The sequence below is a fragment of the Anopheles stephensi genome, chromosome 3, assembly GCF_013141755.1.
Source record: "Anopheles stephensi strain Indian chromosome 3, UCI_ANSTEP_V1.0, whole genome shotgun sequence".
NCBI lineage: Eukaryota > Metazoa > Arthropoda > Insecta > Diptera > Culicidae > Anopheles > Anopheles stephensi.
The window spans coordinates 23,049,463-23,071,136 of NC_050203.1; the positions used below are offsets into that span (position 1 = coordinate 23,049,463).

At 48.5% G+C, this 21,674-nt stretch overlaps 6 protein-coding genes across 6 annotated transcripts in view; 1 reads left to right on the forward strand and 5 right to left on the reverse strand.

The window, feature by feature from the left end:
- Positions 1-48: 48 nt before the first annotated feature.
- On the reverse strand, positions 49-5,044 carry LOC118511292 (xanthine dehydrogenase-like). The gene is made up of 6 exons (XM_036054200.1): positions 4,643-5,044; positions 4,411-4,580; positions 3,494-4,352; positions 2,722-3,434; positions 1,293-2,654; positions 49-1,190 (listed from the first exon to the last, which is right to left on the reverse strand). Exons 1-6 carry the CDS (start codon positions 4,680-4,682, stop codon positions 531-533), a joined length of 3,804 nt encoding a protein of 1,267 aa, XP_035910093.1. The 5' UTR covers positions 4,683-5,044; the 3' UTR covers positions 49-530.
- A 185-nt stretch (positions 5,045-5,229) lies between these two features.
- LOC118511297 (xanthine dehydrogenase-like) lies at positions 5,230-5,744 on the reverse strand. The gene is made up of 2 exons (XM_036054206.1): positions 5,555-5,744; positions 5,230-5,492 (listed from the first exon to the last, which is right to left on the reverse strand). The coding sequence occupies exons 1-2, from the start codon at positions 5,645-5,647 to the stop codon at positions 5,403-5,405; spliced, it is 183 nt and encodes a 60-aa protein (XP_035910099.1). The 5' UTR covers positions 5,648-5,744; the 3' UTR covers positions 5,230-5,402.
- A 373-nt stretch (positions 5,745-6,117) lies between these two features.
- LOC118511294 (UDP-glycosyltransferase UGT4-like) lies at positions 6,118-8,418 on the reverse strand. Its single transcript, XM_036054202.1, has 5 exons — positions 8,181-8,418; positions 8,012-8,099; positions 7,357-7,943; positions 6,819-7,261; positions 6,118-6,752 (listed from the first exon to the last, which is right to left on the reverse strand). Exons 1-5 carry the CDS (start codon positions 8,340-8,342, stop codon positions 6,461-6,463), a joined length of 1,572 nt encoding a protein of 523 aa, XP_035910095.1. The 5' UTR covers positions 8,343-8,418; the 3' UTR covers positions 6,118-6,460.
- A 21-nt stretch (positions 8,419-8,439) lies between these two features.
- LOC118511288 (xanthine dehydrogenase-like) lies at positions 8,440-14,609 on the reverse strand. The gene is made up of 9 exons (XM_036054193.1): positions 14,011-14,609; positions 13,028-13,074; positions 12,775-12,947; positions 12,193-12,712; positions 11,798-12,127; positions 11,475-11,725; positions 10,956-11,417; positions 9,520-10,881; positions 8,440-9,454 (listed from the first exon to the last, which is right to left on the reverse strand). Exons 1-9 carry the CDS (start codon positions 14,067-14,069, stop codon positions 8,795-8,797), a joined length of 3,864 nt encoding a protein of 1,287 aa, XP_035910086.1. The 5' UTR covers positions 14,070-14,609; the 3' UTR covers positions 8,440-8,794.
- A 1-nt stretch (position 14,610) lies between these two features.
- Positions 14,611-20,247, reverse strand: LOC118511287 (xanthine dehydrogenase 1-like). The gene is made up of 9 exons (XM_036054192.1): positions 19,980-20,247; positions 19,098-19,144; positions 18,863-19,035; positions 18,249-18,786; positions 17,854-18,183; positions 17,533-17,783; positions 16,997-17,458; positions 15,558-16,925; positions 14,611-15,485 (listed from the first exon to the last, which is right to left on the reverse strand). The coding sequence occupies exons 1-9, from the start codon at positions 20,027-20,029 to the stop codon at positions 14,826-14,828; spliced, it is 3,879 nt and encodes a 1,292-aa protein (XP_035910085.1). The 5' UTR covers positions 20,030-20,247; the 3' UTR covers positions 14,611-14,825.
- LOC118511296 (G-protein coupled receptor Mth2-like) overlaps positions 19,967-21,674 on the forward strand; it is a 45,451-nt gene continuing 43,743 nt past the window's right edge. Inside the window, exon 1 of the mRNA XM_036054204.1 lies at positions 19,967-20,439. The gene's annotated coding sequence lies outside the window, so the exon portion shown is untranslated. The remainder of the gene's footprint in view (positions 20,440-21,674) is intronic.

Consider the following 21,674-nt stretch of genomic DNA (forward strand, 5'->3'; position numbering starts at 1 on the left):
ACAAAAAGTCATTCATTCTGTTTATATGACCGTGCTCGGAAACGTTGGTTCTCGCGCATGGTAAAATGTTTAGAGCGTAGTTTAGAGGTTCGTCTTGGTGGGAGGGGGCACGTTTATTGGTAGAGCGCGCGACTACTCTCGCCAGAAAAAATGTGTTGGGGTGCTCGGTTTGACACTGCTCTATCATCGGCTCCCCATTAAAACTACCACAACCGTAACTTCACGATGGCGTGCCGGCAAAATAGGGGTGTGTTTGTGCGTTAAAATGGGGCCTGAACGTTGATGAGATACGCACGCTGAATTTGGCCTGCGTCTATTTTTGGTGTGACGTAATACAGTGACGGACAAATTGTGCTCCCACCGGCAGGAACTGAATTTTATTTCGGTAGTTAAGTGTGATGCGAATTGCCGATAATTCATTGAAGATCACTTCTCCAATTATCCAGAATATGTCACAAAATAATTGGTTGTATGTTTCTTTTTTTTAATTTAGATTTTTTTTGTTGATGTCCCATTAGCTTGCTTTTAGGCTAATGAAGTAGATATTGATCGGTCGAATTGCCCAACAGCCCCAATATTCTATCTGGTGTGCTCGGTGAGCCCAACGGTATCCATTGCCGTGGCGCGCCCGCATCCAGCCGAGCCGCATTGATCGCATTCCTCAGTGCGAACAGCACCACGACGGCCATATTAACCGCAGGTTCTCCGGTAGCTTTGGAACGTTGCACGCCAGTCGGATTGATGGTGCTCGGTAGCAAACGAATCTTAAATTCGACCGGTATATCCTTTGGACCTGGCACACGATAGTTCCAGGAGCGATTGGTAAGCAGCTCACCAGTACCGCGGTCATATATGAGTGCTTCGGTAAGATATAGCCCCACACCCATCATAAACGCACCCTCTATTTGACCGATTTCGATTTCGGGGTTTAGCGTTTGTCCCGCATCTTCAAGTATATCGACACGGTGCAGCACCACGTTGCCGGTAAGTACATCCAGCTCGATCTCGGCACAGCTAAGAGCCCAAACGTTGTACGAAGGAAGCTGCACACCGTCGTACATGGCCGTGGCGCACAGATCCACTCCTTGCAGGTGACATAGCTGGGTTAGCTTTTCCCACGGCACGTCCGGATGCTGCTGTCTTACTGGTTTAATCCGGCTGAGCAGCAGCTCGCAAGCGATCAGCACTGACTGAAAGTAGGTTTAGAAAAGGTCTTAGTATATGTCCCGTTATGATAAGCTTACGAGACATTTCTTATACAAATTGATGAATGCCGTTGTCACAGTACTCACATGTGCGACGGCTTCGCTGGTAATGCTGGCCTGTGTGCAAAAGTCGTTCGGTGCCGTAAGATTGTTGGTTGCTTTGATGGCAATCTTCTCCACCGGGATGCCCAGCACCTTGGCAGCGACCTGTGCCGCTCGTGTATTTATACCCTGGCCCATCTCAATCCCACCGTGCGCAATGGCGACAGTTCCATCGGTGTGATAGATCGAGACGAGCGCGTGTAGCGTTCCAAAATAGGACACGGGATACTTCATTGGGACGATCGCTATACCACGCTTACGCCAGCGGTGCTCCAAATTAAACTGTTCAATCGCCAACCGTCTCCTTTCGTACTCGGTATCCACGAGGAAGGTTTGCAGAAGTGGTCGCATCGGTGAATCGGTTGGCATGTTCTCAAGTCGCACTGCTAGCGAATCGCGTTCCGTTGCGAATGCTATATGTTCGATAATCGATTCTATCATGGCGTACGCTTCGGTAGAACCTGGTGCACGACACCAAGTGTTGCTAGCAGAATCGGTTAGTGCCGTTTTGGAGATCACGCACCACGCATCCTTGTTGTAACAATTTCCGTAGTATCCTTGCATAAAATCAGGCGCTTCATTCGTGTTGCAGCCTGCGTCGTGAAGGAATTCGTTACGAAGGCGAAGAATTTGTCCCTCGGCGGTTACATCGGCGCAATAGCTAGAAACCACTCCGTAGCGCTTGCCGACGACGGCCATGTTTGATTCGATCGTCATTATTAAGCGTACGGGGCGTTTCGTTAGATGACAGGCAAGTGCACAGGCACAAGCGATCTGAACGGCACGGGAAGCCTTCCCACCGTATCCACCACCGATCCGACGTACGGACACGTTAAGACTATTTTCGGGGACACCAAGCATTTGCGCTATTGCTATTTGGGTAAGCGTTACTGCTTGTGTTGCGGAGTGCACTTCCATTCCATCTTCCAGTGGCAGACAGACGCATGTCTGTGTCTCCATTGTGTAGTGATACTGGCCACCGGATTCAAAAGTTCCCGAAACGGTGATGGAAGGCTCCGTCACTGAGTCAGTGTACGATTTGCCAGTAAATCCGTAATCAATATCCACCACACGATCATGACACTTGGCGTCAGCTACATCCTTTACTGTCGGGTAGATCGGTTTGTCTGCCTTGGCGGAGTAGTTTAGACGGACTTTTTGCGCTGCTTTCTGTGCGGCTTCAAATGTGTTGGCCACCATCAAACCTACCGGTTGTCCGTGGAACAGGATACGTCCACTACAGAACACTTCTTCTACGTTGGGACTAAACTGTGACTTTACAGGCATGAAATCGTTGTTACCGGGAATGTCCTTTGCTGTGTAGAACGCGACCACTCCCGGAATTCGCTATTGGAGAGAATATCAAATACATTATTCATAGTACAAGCAAGGGACAACAGATATTCATACTTACTAACGCTTCTTCAGTATCAAACGAATCGATTTCAGCATGTACGGTCGTTCCAAGTACGAAGGCGGCATACAGCTCACCAGGAAAGGTTGGAAGATCGTTGATGAATTTTGCTTCACCGGACGTTTGATGCAATCCTTCGATTTTGGGTACTTTTTTATCAAGTGACCACTGTCCCCGGCGCTGATCTCCGTCGTATTGCTGAACTCCTGAAGACACATGACGATGTAGTAGATATCCTCCGGATTTGTACTCCGTTTTCACTGTAGCGTTCATGACGGAGGCCACGTTAAGTGTAAATTTGTAGAACAATGACAGTGCCAGATTTTTCCGGTATTCTGGTGCAGCGTCCGGAAGCACCCAGTCGGGGTTCAGCTCCGCTGCCAGGATCTTCAGAGCTCCTTGAATGGTTTCATTCGTATGCAGGTTCTTACCCTTGAGGAACTCTTCCGTTTTGATCGCATGCGTAAAGTGAGGATCAATTCCGCCGAAGCAAATGTTGCTCGAGACGATATTCAAACCGTCCAGCTTGATCAGGAATGCTCCGTTCACGTATGCGTGAGCATTCTGGGCACGTGGCATGATCTTGAACGAGCGGTAGACGTAGATGGAGGGATCCAGCGGAGGAAGGATAACGTTGAGGAGCAGCTTGTTCCTCATGTCCAGAGTGACATACTCGGAGGGACGAACGGTGGATGTTTTTCCCTTGGACTCCACTACAGAAGGAATGAGGATCATTAGAAGGAATACAGACTGAACTGTGAAGCGTACTTACAGATGGTCAACTTCGCGTCGGCAGCTTCCAAGATAAGATAAAGGTCGGACGGGAACTCAGGATGTTGGTTTTTGATGCTAAGATTGCCGGCGATCGTTCCGGTGTTTCGCACCGGCACGTTGGCGATCAAGTCAATATGGCGAATCAGGTGTTCGAAGTAGGAGAAGCTTTTGTTTTGCTTGGCCGCAAAGGCCAGCAAATCCATCAGCTCGGTCAAGGACGTTCCAGCTCCGACAGTTAAGGAGCTTCCAACCGAGCTAGCACGCAGCTCTTGGACAGCATTGATGTCGATAAAGACTTTGATCGCATCGTTGCGCCGGTACACTCCATGGGCGGTGTTACCTCCGATGAGCGTATACGGTTTATCTCCAATGCTCTCGAAGATGGCGAAGATGTCGCTTACGTTGTACACCTTGTGCCATTCCTTCTGCTCGTCGAAGCTCAGATGCAGCCCCTTGTTGGGGTTGATTTTCCCAGCGGCAGAACACTTGCCGCCACAAGCCGAACCGGTCTTGGGACAAATCTTGGTAAGGTCCTCAATGTCCTGACACTTCTCCTTGATCTTGGGATCGGCATCGACGGCCAACGCCTTGAACGCGTCCAGGATAGGACGGTAACCGGTGCAGCGGCAGATGTTACCACCGAACGAGTTCTCGATCTCCTCCATGGTGACCTTTCCCTTCTTAGTCTCCAGCAGGCTGTACATGTTCATGACCATGCCGGGGGAACAGTATCCACACTGGGTACCGTTGAAGTGAGCCAGTAGCTTCTGGGTGGCGTGATAGCCCCGCTGCTTGCCACCGATTCCCTCGACCGTGGTGATGTCCATTCCATGGCATGCGAGCACCGGAAACAGGCACTATTTGAAGTGAAATAGAGTAAATAATGGCGACAGGAAATAGTCGACATAGTCCTACCGAGTTAACAGCGTAGGAGAAGGGCTCTCCGGACACCGGATGTACACCGCTCAGGTTAACCACACAAGCGCCACAGCCTCCCTCGAGGCACATGAACTTGGTTCCAGTCAGGTGGGCATGGTTCCGGATGAAGGTCAGAGAAGTGTTTACGTTGATTTCAGTGCCTTGAACTAAGCAAAACATCGTGTTAAAATAATGTAAAACTTCTCGTTTTAAACCACACCGAACTTACCGATAAATTCTGTTCCATTCACTGTAAACGTCACGGACATTTTGAAACGCGTCAGTTTGGTTCTCCGGCAATGCGACTTATTGAAACTATAAATAACCGAAGCCGCGACAACTCAACTAGCCCGTACGACTTTCACTTTGCGACTGGCAAGAGAGCCAGTTCCACATATCAGTGGTGGTGCAGGCCAAATTTCTTCCCACAGTCACATGCGGTCAGATAGTTGAGCGTATTGTTGTGTCAGGAGATAATTATTATCGACAGCGAGCGCAATGTTCCCTCTCACGCAGTGTGCGTAGACAGATTGTCACAAAATAATTCATCATAACAGGAGATTGTAGAGGTATGCCAGCTTTGATTTAATTTATTTGCTGTTCTTCTAATTATTTATGATTTATTAATCGCAAAATTGTGTTAATATGTTACTTTCGTACTACTTTGCGCTGAGGAATATGTGCTCGGGAGTCATAGCCGATCCGAGCGAAATCCAATCATCGGGACGTTCGGCATCCTTTTGAGCCGATCGGACGGCATATCGCAATGCAAACACAACCACCACGGCCATAGACATGGCAGGCTCACCGGTCGCCTTCGATCCTACCTGATTTTCACCAGTCTGCACCAGCCGTATGCGAAAGTCCACCGGAATGTCCTTCGCGCCCGGTGGTTTATAGTTCCAGGCACGGTTCGTCAGCAGTGTCGTAGATGAGCGACTCCGTCAGTCTACGCAGTTCCTCGACAGAATTAACATCGATAAACATCTCTAGCGACTCATTTCGACGTCCGTTCGGTTGCCGAGAGCCTCCACCGTTTTGATGTCCAGCCCATGGCAAGCGAACACGGGAAACAGGCACTAAAAGGGTTCATTAAGATTAATTTCTGAGAGTGATGTTCTCAGTCCGGTAGACATCTTACCGAGTAGACGGACCAAGTTTTATTCTCCTTGGTAACGGGATGGAGTCCGGACACGTTCACAGCACAAGCGCCGCATCCACCCTCCAGACACATGAACTTGGTCCCGGAAAGGTGAGTATGGTTTCGGATGAACGCGTTCAAGGATGTGTTCACCGGGACGCTCTCAGCATTAGCTAACCATTTCCGGTGTAAATATGTGTTCTTTTTGTTTAAATTTTAAAATGCTTTAAATATTACCTCTGTATACACTGCCATTGATGGTGAACTTCTCTTCAGAAATGATGCTTGCCAAAAAAACAGAACGATCGATCGATCGAACGATCAGAACGTCTCAAAAATTAACGATAATACACGTATGCTTATTACCCTGCATTATCCTCACTATTCCAGCTCAACAAAGCTCAACAAACAGCAGCACCACTTAGTCGACTCCGCGAACCGATCCCGGCAAGTGTCCGGCATACATTGAAACCCTTCTAGCAGGAACATAAAATCCAAACACCCTCTTAGCCGCACGGTGAGGCCAGATATTTTTTTGTGGGTCGAACTCGTGCTATGCAACGTTGAATTTAAGGTAAAAACAAATTTATTATAAACTATGCTACCGTACTTGCTCTGTTTGCGTGGTAGGCATTTTGTCCAAATTCACCTACAAGTTGTACGTATCGATTCCACCTTCCACCGTGAGTAGCATCTGTTTTGGTTTATTTGCTTTTTGTTTGTCGATGTTTCTTTTGGGTGAAACATTTTCGATTCAACATCGAAAATGTCAAACATCAAATGGCAAAACAACGTTTTTCCCGGGAAGTAGTAAACATGTTCTTTTAACAAGTGGCTGTTCGGTGGATCAATTTTCGAAAATTCACCGACACACCTTTTGCTGGTCCGATGTTGTGCGAGTGGTCCTTAATTTTTCTTTTTGGCACCTAATGGCTTACTCTTTTTTCGCAGTAGAGCGTTGAACAGCTTCTTAACGCTTAACCTAATCAGCAGCAGAATCGTTACAACAACTGCGGCTATAAACAGGTACACGTCCAAATTGTTGTACTGCACGAAGTTAAGATCTTGCGCGGAGGAGATAAGATGTTTCGCGCCATCGTGCCGGAGAACGTACTCGACCCAGAATTTGGCCGTATCCATGGGGGCGAGTGGTTGATCGCGGAGCCTTCGGGAGATTGTTTTCACGTTTGCTGCATAGCTGAAAGTGTAAAAGCCGTCCGGATAATGCATATGCTCGATACGAAGTTTCCACCTGCTGTGTTACCTCTCATCACCCAGCACATCGTTGATCGCTTTACTGAACGTCTGTTCGTTCAGCTTCGTGTAGGCCACTCCCACACCCCAGCCGGACTGTTCTGCCCGTGCCATGTTTAGCAGCTGATCGCCAAAGATTGGAATGCCCACGATCGGTACACCGTGGTGGATCGATTCGGTACAGCTGAGCAGACCGCCGTGCGTGATGAACAGCTTTACGTTCGGATGGGCAAGGATGTCATCCTGCGGGAACCATTTGCCGAGCAGGAACTTCTTCTTATCCAGCACGAGCGTATCGTCGTCCCACTTCCAGATGATGTTCTGCTTCAGACCCGAAAGAACGCGTATAACATCGGCACGCTTTTGCCGGTCCATTTTCGACGGCTTTAGGTTGGATCCCATCGAGAAATATATCACACCGTGTTCCGACTGTTCGATGAACGTTTTAATGTCCTGAAGATGTAAGTTTAGCGATGTTAGGCAGTTTGTTTAGGACTCTCTCTCTCTCTCTCTCTCTCTCTCTCTCTCTCTCTCTCTCCTTAACTTACCTCTGGCAATGGGTTTACTTTACGATTAACGTGAAATCCACCAACCTCAATCAGATTAGGCAGGTACGGGCGCGGGAAGCTTAAGCTGAAGTGACTGTTGACCAGCACGAGCGTGACGCCGTGCCGCCGCATCTCGTCCAGCGACCGGGAAGCGTTGGGGAAGTACCGTGCGTAATGCTCCCGGTGTATCGGATCACACATGACCTTGAGCAGCGTTTCATCGAAGGCAGTGAACAGCACGTTACCGAGCCGCTGCCAGAAGTTCATCTTATCAGTGAAGCTCGACATCGGATGCGGTACGTACGATAGGGGCTGCGGGGAGCCGGTAAGCGAGTTCACCCACGACGAGACGCCAAACGTGGACATTCCCACCACCGGACAGTTGAACCGATCGGCAAACCCAAGAAACGCATCGTCTAGGAATATTTCCAGCACGAGCAGATCGAACGTTTCGTCCGACTGGAGCAGAGCTTGCACCTCGGGCGATCCCAGGGTGGTGTTGGTTATTTCACGCACAAATCGGCCCAGTTCCAACATTTTCTCCACGATGCTGTCATCGATCTTGTCAAACACTTCGTCCATGATTTCTGCCAACGGTGGAACAGATCAGGGTGATGAATATCGGGCCCGAGAGGGGATTTAGTGCCGCGCTTACCTTCAAACATCCGAGTGCTGTACTCCACATTCACATGGCGATAAGTCTTGGGCGCATTTTTCAACGGGAACGGACTTATCACTGTGACCTGTGAAGTGTGTGAAGATAAATGAATCAACCCCGCGCTACGCATGTGTGTGCCGTGCAGGTTTTGGTGGCATTGTCTTACCTCGTGCCCGTCCTGGGCCAACTCTTTCATAAGCGATGAACCAAGTATCCAGTGCGATTTGGACATGGTGGGAAAGACGCTAAGAATTTTGGCCGGTTCGACCAGCTCGGGCGCGATCATGAACGCGAACCACAGGAACGCCACCGTACCGAGAGGTTTCATTTTGCTTTACCACCACCAAAAATACGGACCCAAACTTCAATTGATCTTAATCACAGCACGGTCATCGTTAGACTGAAATAAAACCGTTCACGCGACATCCGACAACACGTACGGAGATGGGTTGGGTTTTCTGCCTCGTAATGGTCCGTATCTGTTGGTGGGGACTGAACAATTTCTGCGTATCATTGTTGAGTACATGCAACGTTTATCGCGCGTCGACACGCGTCGATGGGACCGGAGCGTTGATTACGCTTTTTTTATCCAATGTCCACCACCATCATGATCGGATGCTTTGTATAGGTGAGATAGAAGAGGGGGTTTAGAATTATATTTTTTCAAATATGCTTTTTTATTTAAATATTTTTCCCCCATTTCCCTTGGCTATTATGTAGCATACCAAATTCCTTCACCAATACAATCTCATGAAGTAGTATAATAAATTTGCAAAAATTCTACTGCAGCTTAAACTGCTCGAAGTTGTTGGATGCTTTGAGGAATATCTGCTCCGGAGTCGAAGCCGATCCGAGCGGAATCCAATCATCCGGACGTCCGGCATCTTTTTGAGCCGATCGAAGGGCATATCTCAGTGCGAACAGCAGTACGACGGTCATGGTCATCGCTGGTTCACCGGTCGCCTTCGATCGCAACACACCACCCTGATTGTCACCGGTCTGTATCAGTCGAATGCGGAAGTCCACCGGAATGTCTTTCGCGCCCGGTGGCTTATAGTTCCAGGTACGGTTCGTCAGCAGCGCACCGTTGGTCATATCGAAAACGAGCGACTCCGTCAGCCAGTAGCCGAGCCCCGTGATAAACGCTCCCTCGATCTGGCCCACATCGATACCGGGACTGATGCTCTCACCGGTATCCTCGAGTATATCGACACGGGTCAGTTGTACGTTACCGGTAAGTATATCCACTTCCATCTCGGCGCAACTCAGCCCCCAGATGCTGTAGGGCTTCAGATCCGACTTCTTGTACTGGTACAGCACGCTCAGATCGATGTCCCGAATGTAGCAGGTTTGAGTAATCTTTTCCCAGCTGGCGTTTTTAAGCTCGCTCCTAACGGGTTGCAGACGGGTGTTGAGAATTTCACAAGCCCTTTTAATGGCCTAGCGAGCAAGAAGAATGTTAATTAGTATTTCAGTATATCATATCGGCTGATGGATGTACTTACCAAGCATACGACCTCGCTGGTCATACTTGCTCCCGTCATAACAGCGTTCGGAGATGTCATGCTGTTCGATGGTTTGATGGAAATAGTCTCCAACGGAATCCCCAACGTGAAGGCAGCAACCTGAGCCGCCTTGGTGTTAATACCCTGCCCCACCTCAATCCCTCCATGGCTGATCGATACCGTACCGTCGTTCGCGTGGATGGACACCTGCGCATGCAACGCACCAACATGTACCAGCGGGTACTGCATCGGGATCATAGCGATGCCTCGCTTGCGCCACCGATTCTTCGCATTAAAATCGTCAATCAACTTTTTCCTCTTGTCGAACTCCACATCCTGCCGGAACTGGGGCATCAGCTTTTGCAGTTTGCTTTCCGCGGGCATATTGCTCAGCCGCACCTGCATCGGGTCAACGCCGGTCACCCAGGCAATGTGTTCCATGATCGTCTCAATCATGGCAATCGCTTCCGTAGTACCCGGTGCACGCATCCAAGTGCTCGATGGTGCATCGGTAAGTACGGCTTTGCCCTCCACCTTCCATGCGCTAGAATTGTACGAAAGTCCAAACACAACCTTCGCGTCATCGATGACGTTTTCGTTCAGATTCGAACCGTAGTCCTGCATGAAGTTGTTGGTGAGCTTTAGAATCTTTCCCTTCGCGTCCACATCCACCTGGTAGTTGCTGACGCAACCGTACCGCTTCCCGATCGAACCCATGTTAGCCTCGATGTTCATGATGAACCGTACCGGCCGTTTGGTAAGATGCGCAGCCAAAGCACAGGCGCAAACAATTTGACTTACGCGCGTTAGCTTACAACCGAACCCGCCTCCAACACGTCGGACGGTAAAGTTAAGACTGTTTTGAGGTACTTTTAGGGCGGCCGCTACCGCCACATGGGACAGATCGATCCATTGCGTTGCGGCGTAGATGTCCATACCATCCTCTATCGGGACGCAGACACACGTTTGCGGTTCCATCGTGAAGTGGTATTGTCCCGCTAGCTCCAGCGTACCTACAATTTGTTTCGACACTGCCAGGTCTATCTGTGGTCCCTCGCGGCTGCTGGCCGGTCGATCGACAATACGCTCCTTTGCTTGATTCATCAGAACAGCTTTAAGCGTAGGACAGACCGGTTCATCGGACACTCGTTCGTAAATGATCTTCACCTGCTTGGCGGCCCGAATTGCTTGATCGAAACGGTCCGCCACGATCACACCGACCGGCTGGCCGTGGAACAGCACCCGTCCACTGCAGAAGATCTCCTCCACGTCCGGGAAGTAAAAGTTCATGGCACTGGACATGAAGTTGTTCGTGCCGGGGATATCTTTCGCGGAGAAGAATGCCGCTACTCCGGGCAGTTTCTTTGGAAAGGGGTAAGAGAAATAGACGATGTTAGTACAACCATACACTCCTTGATGCTTGACCCAGTTCTTACCAATGCATCCGTAGGATCAATCTTGCCGATCGTCGCATTCGGCTGCGTTGCAACGACGAACGCCGCATACAGCTCGCCGGGAAAGGGTGGAAAATCGTTCGCATACTTGGCCTCACCGGACGCCTGCCGTAAGCCTTCCAGCTTTGGGACGTATTTCGTGACGGGCCAATTTTTCTTGTTCGTATCGTAGTTCTGCTGTCCGGATGATAGCGGACGCTCGAGCATAGTGGATCCAGACTTGAACCGAGGATTCAGTGGCACATTGTTGTCGGTAGCGACACTGAGAAGAAATTTGTAGAAGAGAGCAATGGCAAGGTTCTTGCGATACTCGACTGACGCATCCGGTAGCACCCAGTCGGGTTGTATCTCCGAAGCTAGGCTGCCGATCGCTTGCTGGATGGTGGCGGCATCGAAGAGCTTTTTCCCTATGAGGAGCTTTTCCGTGCGGGATGCGTGTGTGAACTGAAAGGGGAAGGTTAAGTGTTAGTTGAAGGAGAGACTTGGATGTTGCTCCATTACCTTAGGGTTGATTCCACCAAAACACAGTGTGGCCAACTTAATAGTCGATTTATCTTTAGCAAATTGCACCAGGAAGGCTGCGTTGACGTAGGCATGAGCGTTTTGGGCACGTGGAGCTACTCGGTACGATTTGAACGTGGTGGTAAACGTGTTGATAAGAGGAAGTGATATAAATTTAATCAATCTCTTCGTCATGTCCGTCTGTGCGTAGTCCTGTGCCGATTTCTCCAGGACCTTGGTTAATGAGTCGGCTAATAAGGAAAGAAATATGATCTTGGTTAAAGCCCATATCATTTCTGTAGAATAGAATCGTTCGGTATTACCTATTATGACTTTCGCACCAACAGCTTCCAGCAGAATGTAAATGTCGGACGGAAATTGAGGGTATTTGTTCTTGATGCTCAAATTTCCAGCCACCGTTCCAGCGTTGCGCACCGCAGGATTTGCAATACGACCCAGATGGCGTGCGATCTCTCTGCAGTAGCTAAAGTTTGGTCTGTTGTTGGCCGTCTTGGTTAGTATTTCAATAAACTCAGTGATTGTAACATTTGCACCGACGACGAGCTCTCCCGTTCGGAGGAAATAATTCCTCAGCTCCTCCACCGAGTTAATGTCGATAAAGACCTGCAAGGATTCGCTGCGACGATAGACACCTGGAATCGGGGGGAAAGTGAAGTGATCGCAGCCGATCGATACCATGTTTGCCGGTTTGTCTTACCATGTGCCGTGTTTCCTCCAACAAGCATGTACGGCCTTTTGTCGATCTTACCAAAGATGGCGAATATTTCCGCCAGCGTGTACACTTTGTGCCACTCCTTATCATCGCTGGCCACCACCTGTACGGGACATCCCGGCACGATCAGATTAGCTGCCTGCGGACACTTTGCCGAACAGGCGGTATTCGTCTTCGGACAAATCTGGAGTTCCTCTATGTCCGGTAGCTCCTTATCCGTCACAGATGCGAGCGACTTAAACGCATCCAGAATCGGTCGATACCCCGTACAACGGCAGATATTGCCACCGAGCTCGTTCTCGACCTCTTCCATCGTGACGCTACCCTGCTTCGATTCCATCAAGCTGTACATGGTCATAACCATGCCGGGGGAGCAGTAGCCACACTGGCTACCATTCATATGGGCCAACCGTTCCTGTATCGGATGGTACCCGTCCGTTCGGTTACCGAGAGCCTCCACCGTTTTGATGTCCAGCCCATGACAAGCGAACACGGGAAACAGGCACTAAAAGAGGCCATTAAGATTAGTTTCCAAGAGTGATGTTCTCATGCTGGTGGACATCTTACCGAGTTGACGGACCAAGTTTTATTCTCCTTGGTAACGGGATGGAGTCCGGACGCGTTCACAACGCACGTACCGCATCCACCCTCGAGACACATGAACTTGGTACCGGTAAGGTGAGCATGGTTTCGGATGAACGCGTTCAAGGATGTGTCCACCGGGACGCTCTCAGCGCTCGCTGTTATTTTGGGGGTACATTCGTTTGTTTGTTTTAATTAAAGGCACATCTTATCGCTGGCAAACTTTCCGACACTTTACCTGTATACGTTTTCCCATTAATGGTGAACGTAACTTCGGAAAGGGGGCTAGAAATGAAAGACACGTTTATTAGAATAAGTTTCTTAACTTTTCCTGCAAATGATGATTTACTATGATTGGTGGTCATAAGGCACGGAAAGCTTTACAATTTAAATGCTAATCTCGTTTGCTCGGCGTCCCGAACCTGTGCAGAACGAATCGGATAAAACGGGGGCAGGAATCTAGGCCTGGGAATTCAAAAACAACTGTAGCCCCATGGACTGTGCGTGGTAGACTATAAGCTTGCAACTTAGAAAGAAGACGAGCAAACGAACGACAAACTCGAAATCGTTCTTCAAATAAGCGTTACAATGGTAGAACACATGAAGATAGCGAATGGTAGAAAGGTAAAGGAAAATATGAATATTGATCATAAAGCCTTAATAAATAACCAGTTTCTAAGAGTAGCGTACGGGTTCCGTGTTGCGCGAACGGAATGTACCGATCATTTGTCAAAGTGAAAGGATGCGCGAACTAAGCTTTCAGTTTAACGCAGACCGAAGATATAAACACGAAAACCAATCAATGAAACAATATAAATGAAGAATCCACCAAAAATTAAACATAAAAAGCAGGAAGCTGAGAACAAGTTTTGGGATGCATTTGCAGAAATGCTAATAGGAATATAAAATTTAAAAAATCAAATGTTGTAGAAACGTCAGTTTCTTCGTGTCTTCCCATAAAAATGCATTTTAACTTTTGGTTTCCGTTTTCACATTTCATATGCAACTGCAAGGTTCACCAAAGGTCAACAAGCCACATCTTCGCTCGCTCGCGTTAGGTTTTCCAATTTAGTTCTCTCGCTTTTTGTTGTTGTTGATTTATTCATTCTCCTCCTTCGAAGGGTCGTAAATGTTTTATGTTCTGCGTGTGACTGAAACCTTAAGAACAGGTTTTTTTCTGTTTTTGCAGCTGAAATTCTATTTTCGGGGCAATGCACTTACCTTTCAAATGGCTGCTGAGGGCTGCTCCAAGGTAGGTACGATCCGATCGAGGAAAGCATCTTTAAGCGTTAACTGCAACTGCACTGATTAACTTCCCAATTGTTAGATTGCCAGTATAGGACAACTCTTTAAACTTGATTATTTCACCTAAAATATTAGCTTCAACACAGAACGGACACTGGTGAGCGGAAGAACCGTTCCCGTCTAACGATCGGTACCGAGTGTCGCAGAATTTTGGCAACACGTTGCTCGGCAGGTCGAGATCCTTTTCCGTCCATTTTAACCCTTACCGTATCAACGGTCTGTTTTAAATTTTGTCCACGATTTATTTTTACATTTTCTAGCATTTTTATAATATTTTTTTTGTTGAACAAATTAAAAAAATTGTTTGCGTACTCGTCACAGCTTTGTCACGTTTAACGCCAGTTTATTGGTATTTTGTCTTTGACAATGCACTGTCAGGCATGTCAAACTCATCGGTTGGTCACGTCAAACACGTCGGGTAGTCAATATTTAATTTAATTTATGCTTTCGATTTTTATCTTAATTTTCGGATCCTTTTTTTGCTGTACAATAACTAAAGAAAAGTGTTTTTGGTGATTTTTTATTTAAGTGAACATTTTTTTTTGGGTGAAACCACTTTTGCAAAAGGAATACTGCACACGTGCTTTGAAGCACCGGTAAATAAGGAAGCGGCACGTGTAAACAATTGTGCGTATAGAACCTTGATATAAGTAATAGATATATTGTACCAGCACCATGTGTCATGTAAAATAGTGCAATCAATCAGAAACGATACCGCTCATCACGTGATATCAATTCAGCTTGTACTGTTCGATCGAATTTCCCGCCAGCAGATGGACCTGATCCGGGGTCGATGCTGTACCCATCGGTATCCAATCATCCGCCAGTCCGGCATCCTTCCTGGCCGAACGGAGAGCGTTGCGTAAAGCGAACAGCACCACAATCGACATGTTCAACGCCGGTTCCCCGGTTGCCTTCGAACGCAGCACACCAGCCGGATTGGAGCTTTTCTGCAAGAAGCGCACGCGGAAATCTACCGGGATGTCCTTCGCACCGGGCGGTTTGTACGTCCAGGTACGGTTCGTCAGTAGTGCACCGTCCTCCGCTGCATATACCAGCGCCTCCGTCAACCAGTAGCCGACACCCATCACGAACGCTCCCTCAATCTGTCCCACATCGATGCCGGGGCTAAGGCTCTCGCCGGTATCCTCCAGGATGTCGACACGGCGCAATTGCACGTTGCCCGTCAACACGTCTACCTCCACCTCGGCACAGCTCAATCCCCAGATGATGTACGGCTTCAGCTCCGACGCACGGTACTGGTAGGTGGCGCAAAGATCTACACTGCCCGCGTAACATAGCTGAGTGATGGTTTCCCACGGAGCGTCCTTGTGCGCATCGCGAACGGGTTTGATGCGCTCCAGCAGAATCTCGCACGCTTTCTTCACCGCCTGTGGGAAGATAATGTAGAACAGAATTAAACAATTGGGAAAAACTATCTATGGTCTCCTACTGCCACTTACATAGCACACTGCCTCGCTGGTCATACTACCTCCAGTGACGATCGCGTTGGGAGATGTCAAGCTGGTCATTGGTTTGATGCTTATCTTCTCCAGCGGTAATCCAAGCACGTACGCAGCCACCTGTGCCGCCTTGGTATTCATACCCTGACCCATTTCGATGCCACCGTGCGTAACGGAGACCGTACCATCACCGGCGTGGATCGCTACCAACGCATGCAACGCACCAAAGTATCCGAGCGGATAGCGCATCAGCGACACCGCGATACCGCGCTTACGCCAGCGGTTGTTCACGTTGAACGTGTCGATGTCCGCCTTGCGCTGGTTGTACTCCACATCCTTACGGAACTGTGGTAGCAGCTCGCGCATCTTGCTACCTTCCGGCATGTTCATCAGACGTAGCTCGAGTGGATCTAATCCCAGCTCCCATGCGACATGCTCCATAATGTTCTCGATCATCGCGATACCTTCGGTTGTGCCAGGCGCCCGGCACCAGGTATTGCTCGGGGCATCCGTCTTTGCCGCCTTACCAACCACTTTCCACGTCTTGGTGTCGTAGCAGTTGTTGAAGAACTCGGTCGTAGCTTCACCGACCGATTCGTTTAGCGACGCCCCATAATCCTGCATGTAGTTGTTCGTTAACTTCACAATACGCCCGCTGGTCTCCACGTCCACCTCGTAGTCGGAAATGCAACCGTACCGCTTACCGATCGAACTCATGTTCGATTCGATCGTCAGCACGAACCGTACCGGACGGTTCTGAAGATGTGCCGCCAGGGCACAGGCGCAAGCGACTTGAGCTGCGCGGGAAATCTTCGAACCGTACCCACCGCCAAGGCGGCGCACGCTGAAGTTAAGGCTGTTTTCCGGCACCTTTAGCATCGATGCGATCGCCACCTGACACAGATCAACCCACTGCGTCGAACAGTGCACATCCATACCGTCCTCGATCGGTACGCACACGCAGCTTTGCGTCTCCATGGTGTAGTGATACTGGCCAGCCATTTCGAACCTTCCCGTTACCTTACGGGCAGCCGATACCTTTACGCGGTAGTTCGAACCACGGCGAGTTGTGGTGGACGGTTCGTCAAAGATGCGTGCCTTCGCCTGATTGTCAACGAGTGATTTCAACGTCGGGTAGACGGGTTGCTGCTGCGAAACGCGCTCGTAGAGAATGTTAACGAGGCCGGCAGCGTGGTTGGCCTGGTTGAGCGTTTCCGCCAAGATTACACCGACCGGTTGACCATGGTAGAGAACCTCCCCGCTGCAGAACACTTCTTCCGGCTCCTGATTGCCCAGACTGGGTGGCATGAAGTTGTTCGTGCCGGGGATATCTTTCGCAGCGTAGAAAGCCACAACGCCGGGATATTTCTATGGGTTGAGAACCAGATTTTAATCACAGGTGCGCAGGACAACCGATTTCGGGGTCTTATTTCACTTACCAGCGCGTCAGTAGCATCTATCGTTCCGATGCGCGTATGAGGCTTGGTAGCAATCACGAATGCCGCATACAGCTCACCCGGCTGAGGAGGCAAATCGTTGGTAAACTTGGCCTCTCCCGACGTTTGGGCGAGTGCCTCAATCTTCGGGATGTTCTTCGTGAGCGGCCAGTTACGTTCGTATGTATCAAACGTCTGCTGGCCGGACGATAGAGGCCGTTCCAGTACGGTGCCGCCGGAACGGAAGGATGGTTTCACCAGCACGGTACCTTCCGGGGCCACATTAAGCAGATACTTGTAGTAGAGAGCCATTGCAAGGTTTTTGCGATACTCGCCGGACGCGTCCGGCAGTACCCAATCGGGACGGATTTCGTTGCTCAGCTGGTTCATCGTTGCTTGGATGGTTTCAGCGTCAAACATATTTTTGCCCACCAGGAACGCTTCCGTCGCTGTAGCATGGGTGAACTAGAAGGAAGTGGTAACGGATTTGCTTAGTTCGATTGCTCACATGAAGCTTACTGAACGGGGTGTCCTCTTACGTCTGGATTGATTCCTCCGAAGCAAATCTTGGCCGACTCCACCGTCACACCGCCCTCGGCAAACTTGACAAGGAAAGCACCATTGACGTAAGCGTGCGCATTTTGCGATCGAGGCATCACTTTGAACGATCGGAACTGGTAGCGCGATATGTCCAGCGCTGGAAGCGTGATCGACTTCAACACCTTCTTCTGCATATCTAGCCGGACAAAGTCTGCCGGTGTAATGACGCTTGTTTTTCCACCGGTTTCAACTAGAGAAAGGTGAAAAAGGAGCATGATTTGTCTAAAGTTGGGGCTACGTCTTATCGCAAAGAATCTTACCAACGGTCAGCTTCGCTCCGGCCGTTTCCAATATCAGATACATGTCCGATGGGAACTCGTGATGCTGGTTCTTTATGTTCAGGTTGCCCGCGATCGTTCCCGCACTGCGCACCGGTACGTTCGCAATCAGATCGATGTGCTTCTCGAGATGCTTGAAGTGCGAAAAGTTTGGCGACTTGTTTGCGGTTTCGTCCAGGATGTGCATAAACTCCGTCAGGGAAACGTTAGCTCCCACTACCAGCTCATTAGCATCGGAGGAATGCGTGTGCAGCTCCTCCACGGCATTGATGTCGATAAACACCTGCAACGAAGGGCTTCGTCGGTAGACACCTACCGAAGTTTTAAAAAGTAGTAAATTATAATTATTCAAAAAATTATATTACTTGTACACCTACCATGAGCAGTATTGCCAGCGACCAGCATGTACGGTTTGTTACCGATCTGTTCAAAGATCGCAAAAATATCGCTCATTTGCGTCACACGATGCCACTCCCGAGCGTCCTCAAACACCATCCGCACCGGACGCTTGGGATCGATGCGATCCTTCGCCGAAACGCACTTGCCCGCACAAGGACTTCCCGTTTTCGGGCAGGTCCGCTTCGTTAGATCCTCAATGTCCTGACAGGCATCGAGCAGTTTCTCGTCCGCATCCACCGTCAACGATTTGAACGCGTCCAGTATCGGTCGATAGCCGGTACAGCGGCAGATATTACCACCGAACGCATTTTCGACATCTTCCATCGAGATCGCACCACGGTTCGCTTCCATCAGGCTGTACATGTTCATGACCATGCCGGGCGAACAGTACCCACACTGCGTCCCATTCAGATGGGCCAACCGTTGCTGGATCGGGTGATAACCATCCTTCCGGTTGCCGATACCTTCGACAGTTTTCACATCCAACCCGTGGCAGGCGTAGATCGGATACAGACACTAGAATTCACGGAGATCATATCATGTTAGCTACCTCCCGAAGCCCGAAGATCCGATCCACTGCTCCATTACTAACCGAATTGACAGCCCATGATTTCTTCTCCTTCGTCACCGGATGGACACCGCTCACGTTCACGATGCAAGCACCACAACCACCCTCCAGACACATGAACTTGGTACCGGTCAGATGGGCATGGTTGCGTATGAACGTGTTCAGTGACGTATCGACCGGAATCGTACGAGGATCAACTGCAGCCAAACAAATGGAAGATCGTTAGTCGCGTTACTAATATCAAAATAATTAAACTCACCGGTGTATGGTTTCCCATTGATTGTGAAGGTGACTTCCGCTAGAGGACTGTAAGGGTGGCAAAAGTAAAAACCCCTTCATTATTTGCTCATTTCATCACGATTCTAAACGATGATAAGGTTAAGGTGCGTGGCGCAGCAGACGAGCGACGCTATTTACGAGCCGTTTTATTGTATTCTCGCTCAATGTCTCCGATGCATATTTGTTAGCTGAGCAAATACTTCTCGTGGCATGATCTCGCGGAGTTTAGCATACCGTGACGTGACCAGCAACTAGCAAGATCGTTAAAGGTGGTTGATAAAATTGCACTTTTTGTGGGGAGAATGAATGTGATAAACTGCAATTTTGTGGTGTAGTGAATGAGGGCAATAATTCCACTTGTCTATCTTTAGCCGGACACTTTGTCACATCGGTAACAATCAACACGAAACACGCAATCGCGCCCAATGATTCCAACTTATTGTGGAGTGGTGGACTTCTTTAATGTTTGTTTAGCTCCCGTGTGGACCGTTTATTGAGAAAATTGCACACAAAGCGGAGAGCATCAAACGCACAAAAAAAAAAACATGCCCTCATGCGAACAACATGAAGCTGAGTTGGTACAACATGAGCAAAAAAATACGGTTGTTGTTCCTGCTTTCGAAACCGGTCTCTGTAGAATAATAATGCCTCGTTGCTTACACATCTCGCGTACGAATGAAGGATAAAGCGGCATGAGGCATGATGGATTGCGCAATCCGCAAAAGACGCAGGCTGCCAGCCTTTTTTTGGGTATCAAAACCTCACCAACACACACACACGCAGAGATGCAAAGGTCTGTGTATAAATCTCAATTTATACAGTATACAGGGAAAGTTTTAATCGCAGCATCCAGTGGACTTACCTGTCAGCTTCCGTGCTGCCCCAGATGTAGCTACCGAGTGTTGAAAGCATTTTGGACGATTTGGAAAGCAGTCAAAATGCAGTATACCGAGAGCGTTAAGTGTTGTGCAATGATATCTTCAGCTTCGCGGTTTGTTCAAGGTCACTGTGGACGGCGAATGGAGTTGTTTAGGCAGAGAACTACACCGAAATCGCGAACAAGCACACTGGAAGCGGCAGCTGTAACACAAACCACGTTCTGCTCACTACGACTGATCGTGAGCGAGTGTGCGAGCTGATCTCGACGCGAAAGACGCGTCCCGTCCCTTGGCTGTTGTGTTGTGCCTGCAGTTCGCGTCATCGTTAGGTCAAGATTGGCAAGCCGGTTCTTTTCATACACACGCGAGAGATAATTGTTGTGCGTATCTTTTTACTGCTTTGTTTGGTCGAGTACATCATGCTACACTAGAAGGAACGTCTGGGTGAGTTTTCAACATTTTTGGGAATGTTGCTGATATTTGGAGAAAGTGAATATGAACAGGGTTGTACTCCGTCGAACCCTTAAGGCATTTATTTACTTAATTTAATAAGAACGGCCTGACCGTATTGCAAGTCCTCGAGATATTTATTTTAGAATTTTAATACATTAGAAAAAAATGGGACGGTCCGGTGGTAGCGGCGACAGCGTTTTCAGTCTTCACACGGCAGGAACGGGGTTCAGATCCCATCCCCCGGGATTCACACGCAGGGCTGACAAAACTCTGCAGATGTAACGATTGCATACTAACAGGCGTCAAAGCACAATATAATCAAACAAACAAGGCAATCTTAAACCAACTTCGTAGTATATCCTTTAAATGGAATGTACACTTGCAACTCCTGTTAAGAACCACTGAAGTTGCAGAACTTTCAGAGATAACCGTAACCGTAAAAAGATTATAGCGTCACACGCTCTCACACAAAGCTTTATCAAACCGTAAACCCCTTTCTCACCTTTTCTGAAGTGTTTAGTGGTTGTCGTTTTGATGATTCCAGTTTGTTGTTTGTTGCATGATAACCGGTTTTAACAGCTGGGATGCACATTTTCTTAATGAGCTTATCAGCTGATTTAAGAAAGTGAGAGGAAACAAGAAATGCAAACAACAAACAAACCCCGTGGCTGTCGCCGACCTACGCTTGGAACAGTAATTGCTTAGTCAGCAAAAAATAACAAAAGCTGTACAAATTGGCAAAATGCCGGAAGGTGACATATGAAAGCAGTTGACAGCTGATTGATCTAATGATATGTATTTTTTACGGGGTCAGATAACGTGATGTGTATCTGGTAATAAAGTAACTTGGTGCTTTTCCGATAGGGCTATGATTAGCGTTGACATATGAGAAGAAAATTGAGAGTAGTTAGTCAGCATTATTAGTATGAAATAGATAGTTTTGGGAATCGTTAATTTTGATCAATTTCAAGCTTGAATCAAGCTTTGCTGCTGTGCTTTTTATAAGGTTCGCAATCAAGAAGATTAAAGAAAGTAGTGGTGGGTCGAATCTCATGTGGACTGGCCCAATATTCTAATGATTGACTATAAAGACTAGTCTGATTGAGAACTTCAACTAGAGAAAGTTCTCAAAATAAACGTTATTGAAACTGAGTTGAGCACCCTCGAATCTGATAGACATTTTTGTGATTACTAGTGATCAGAACTTGTCAAGTTAAAATTAGTTA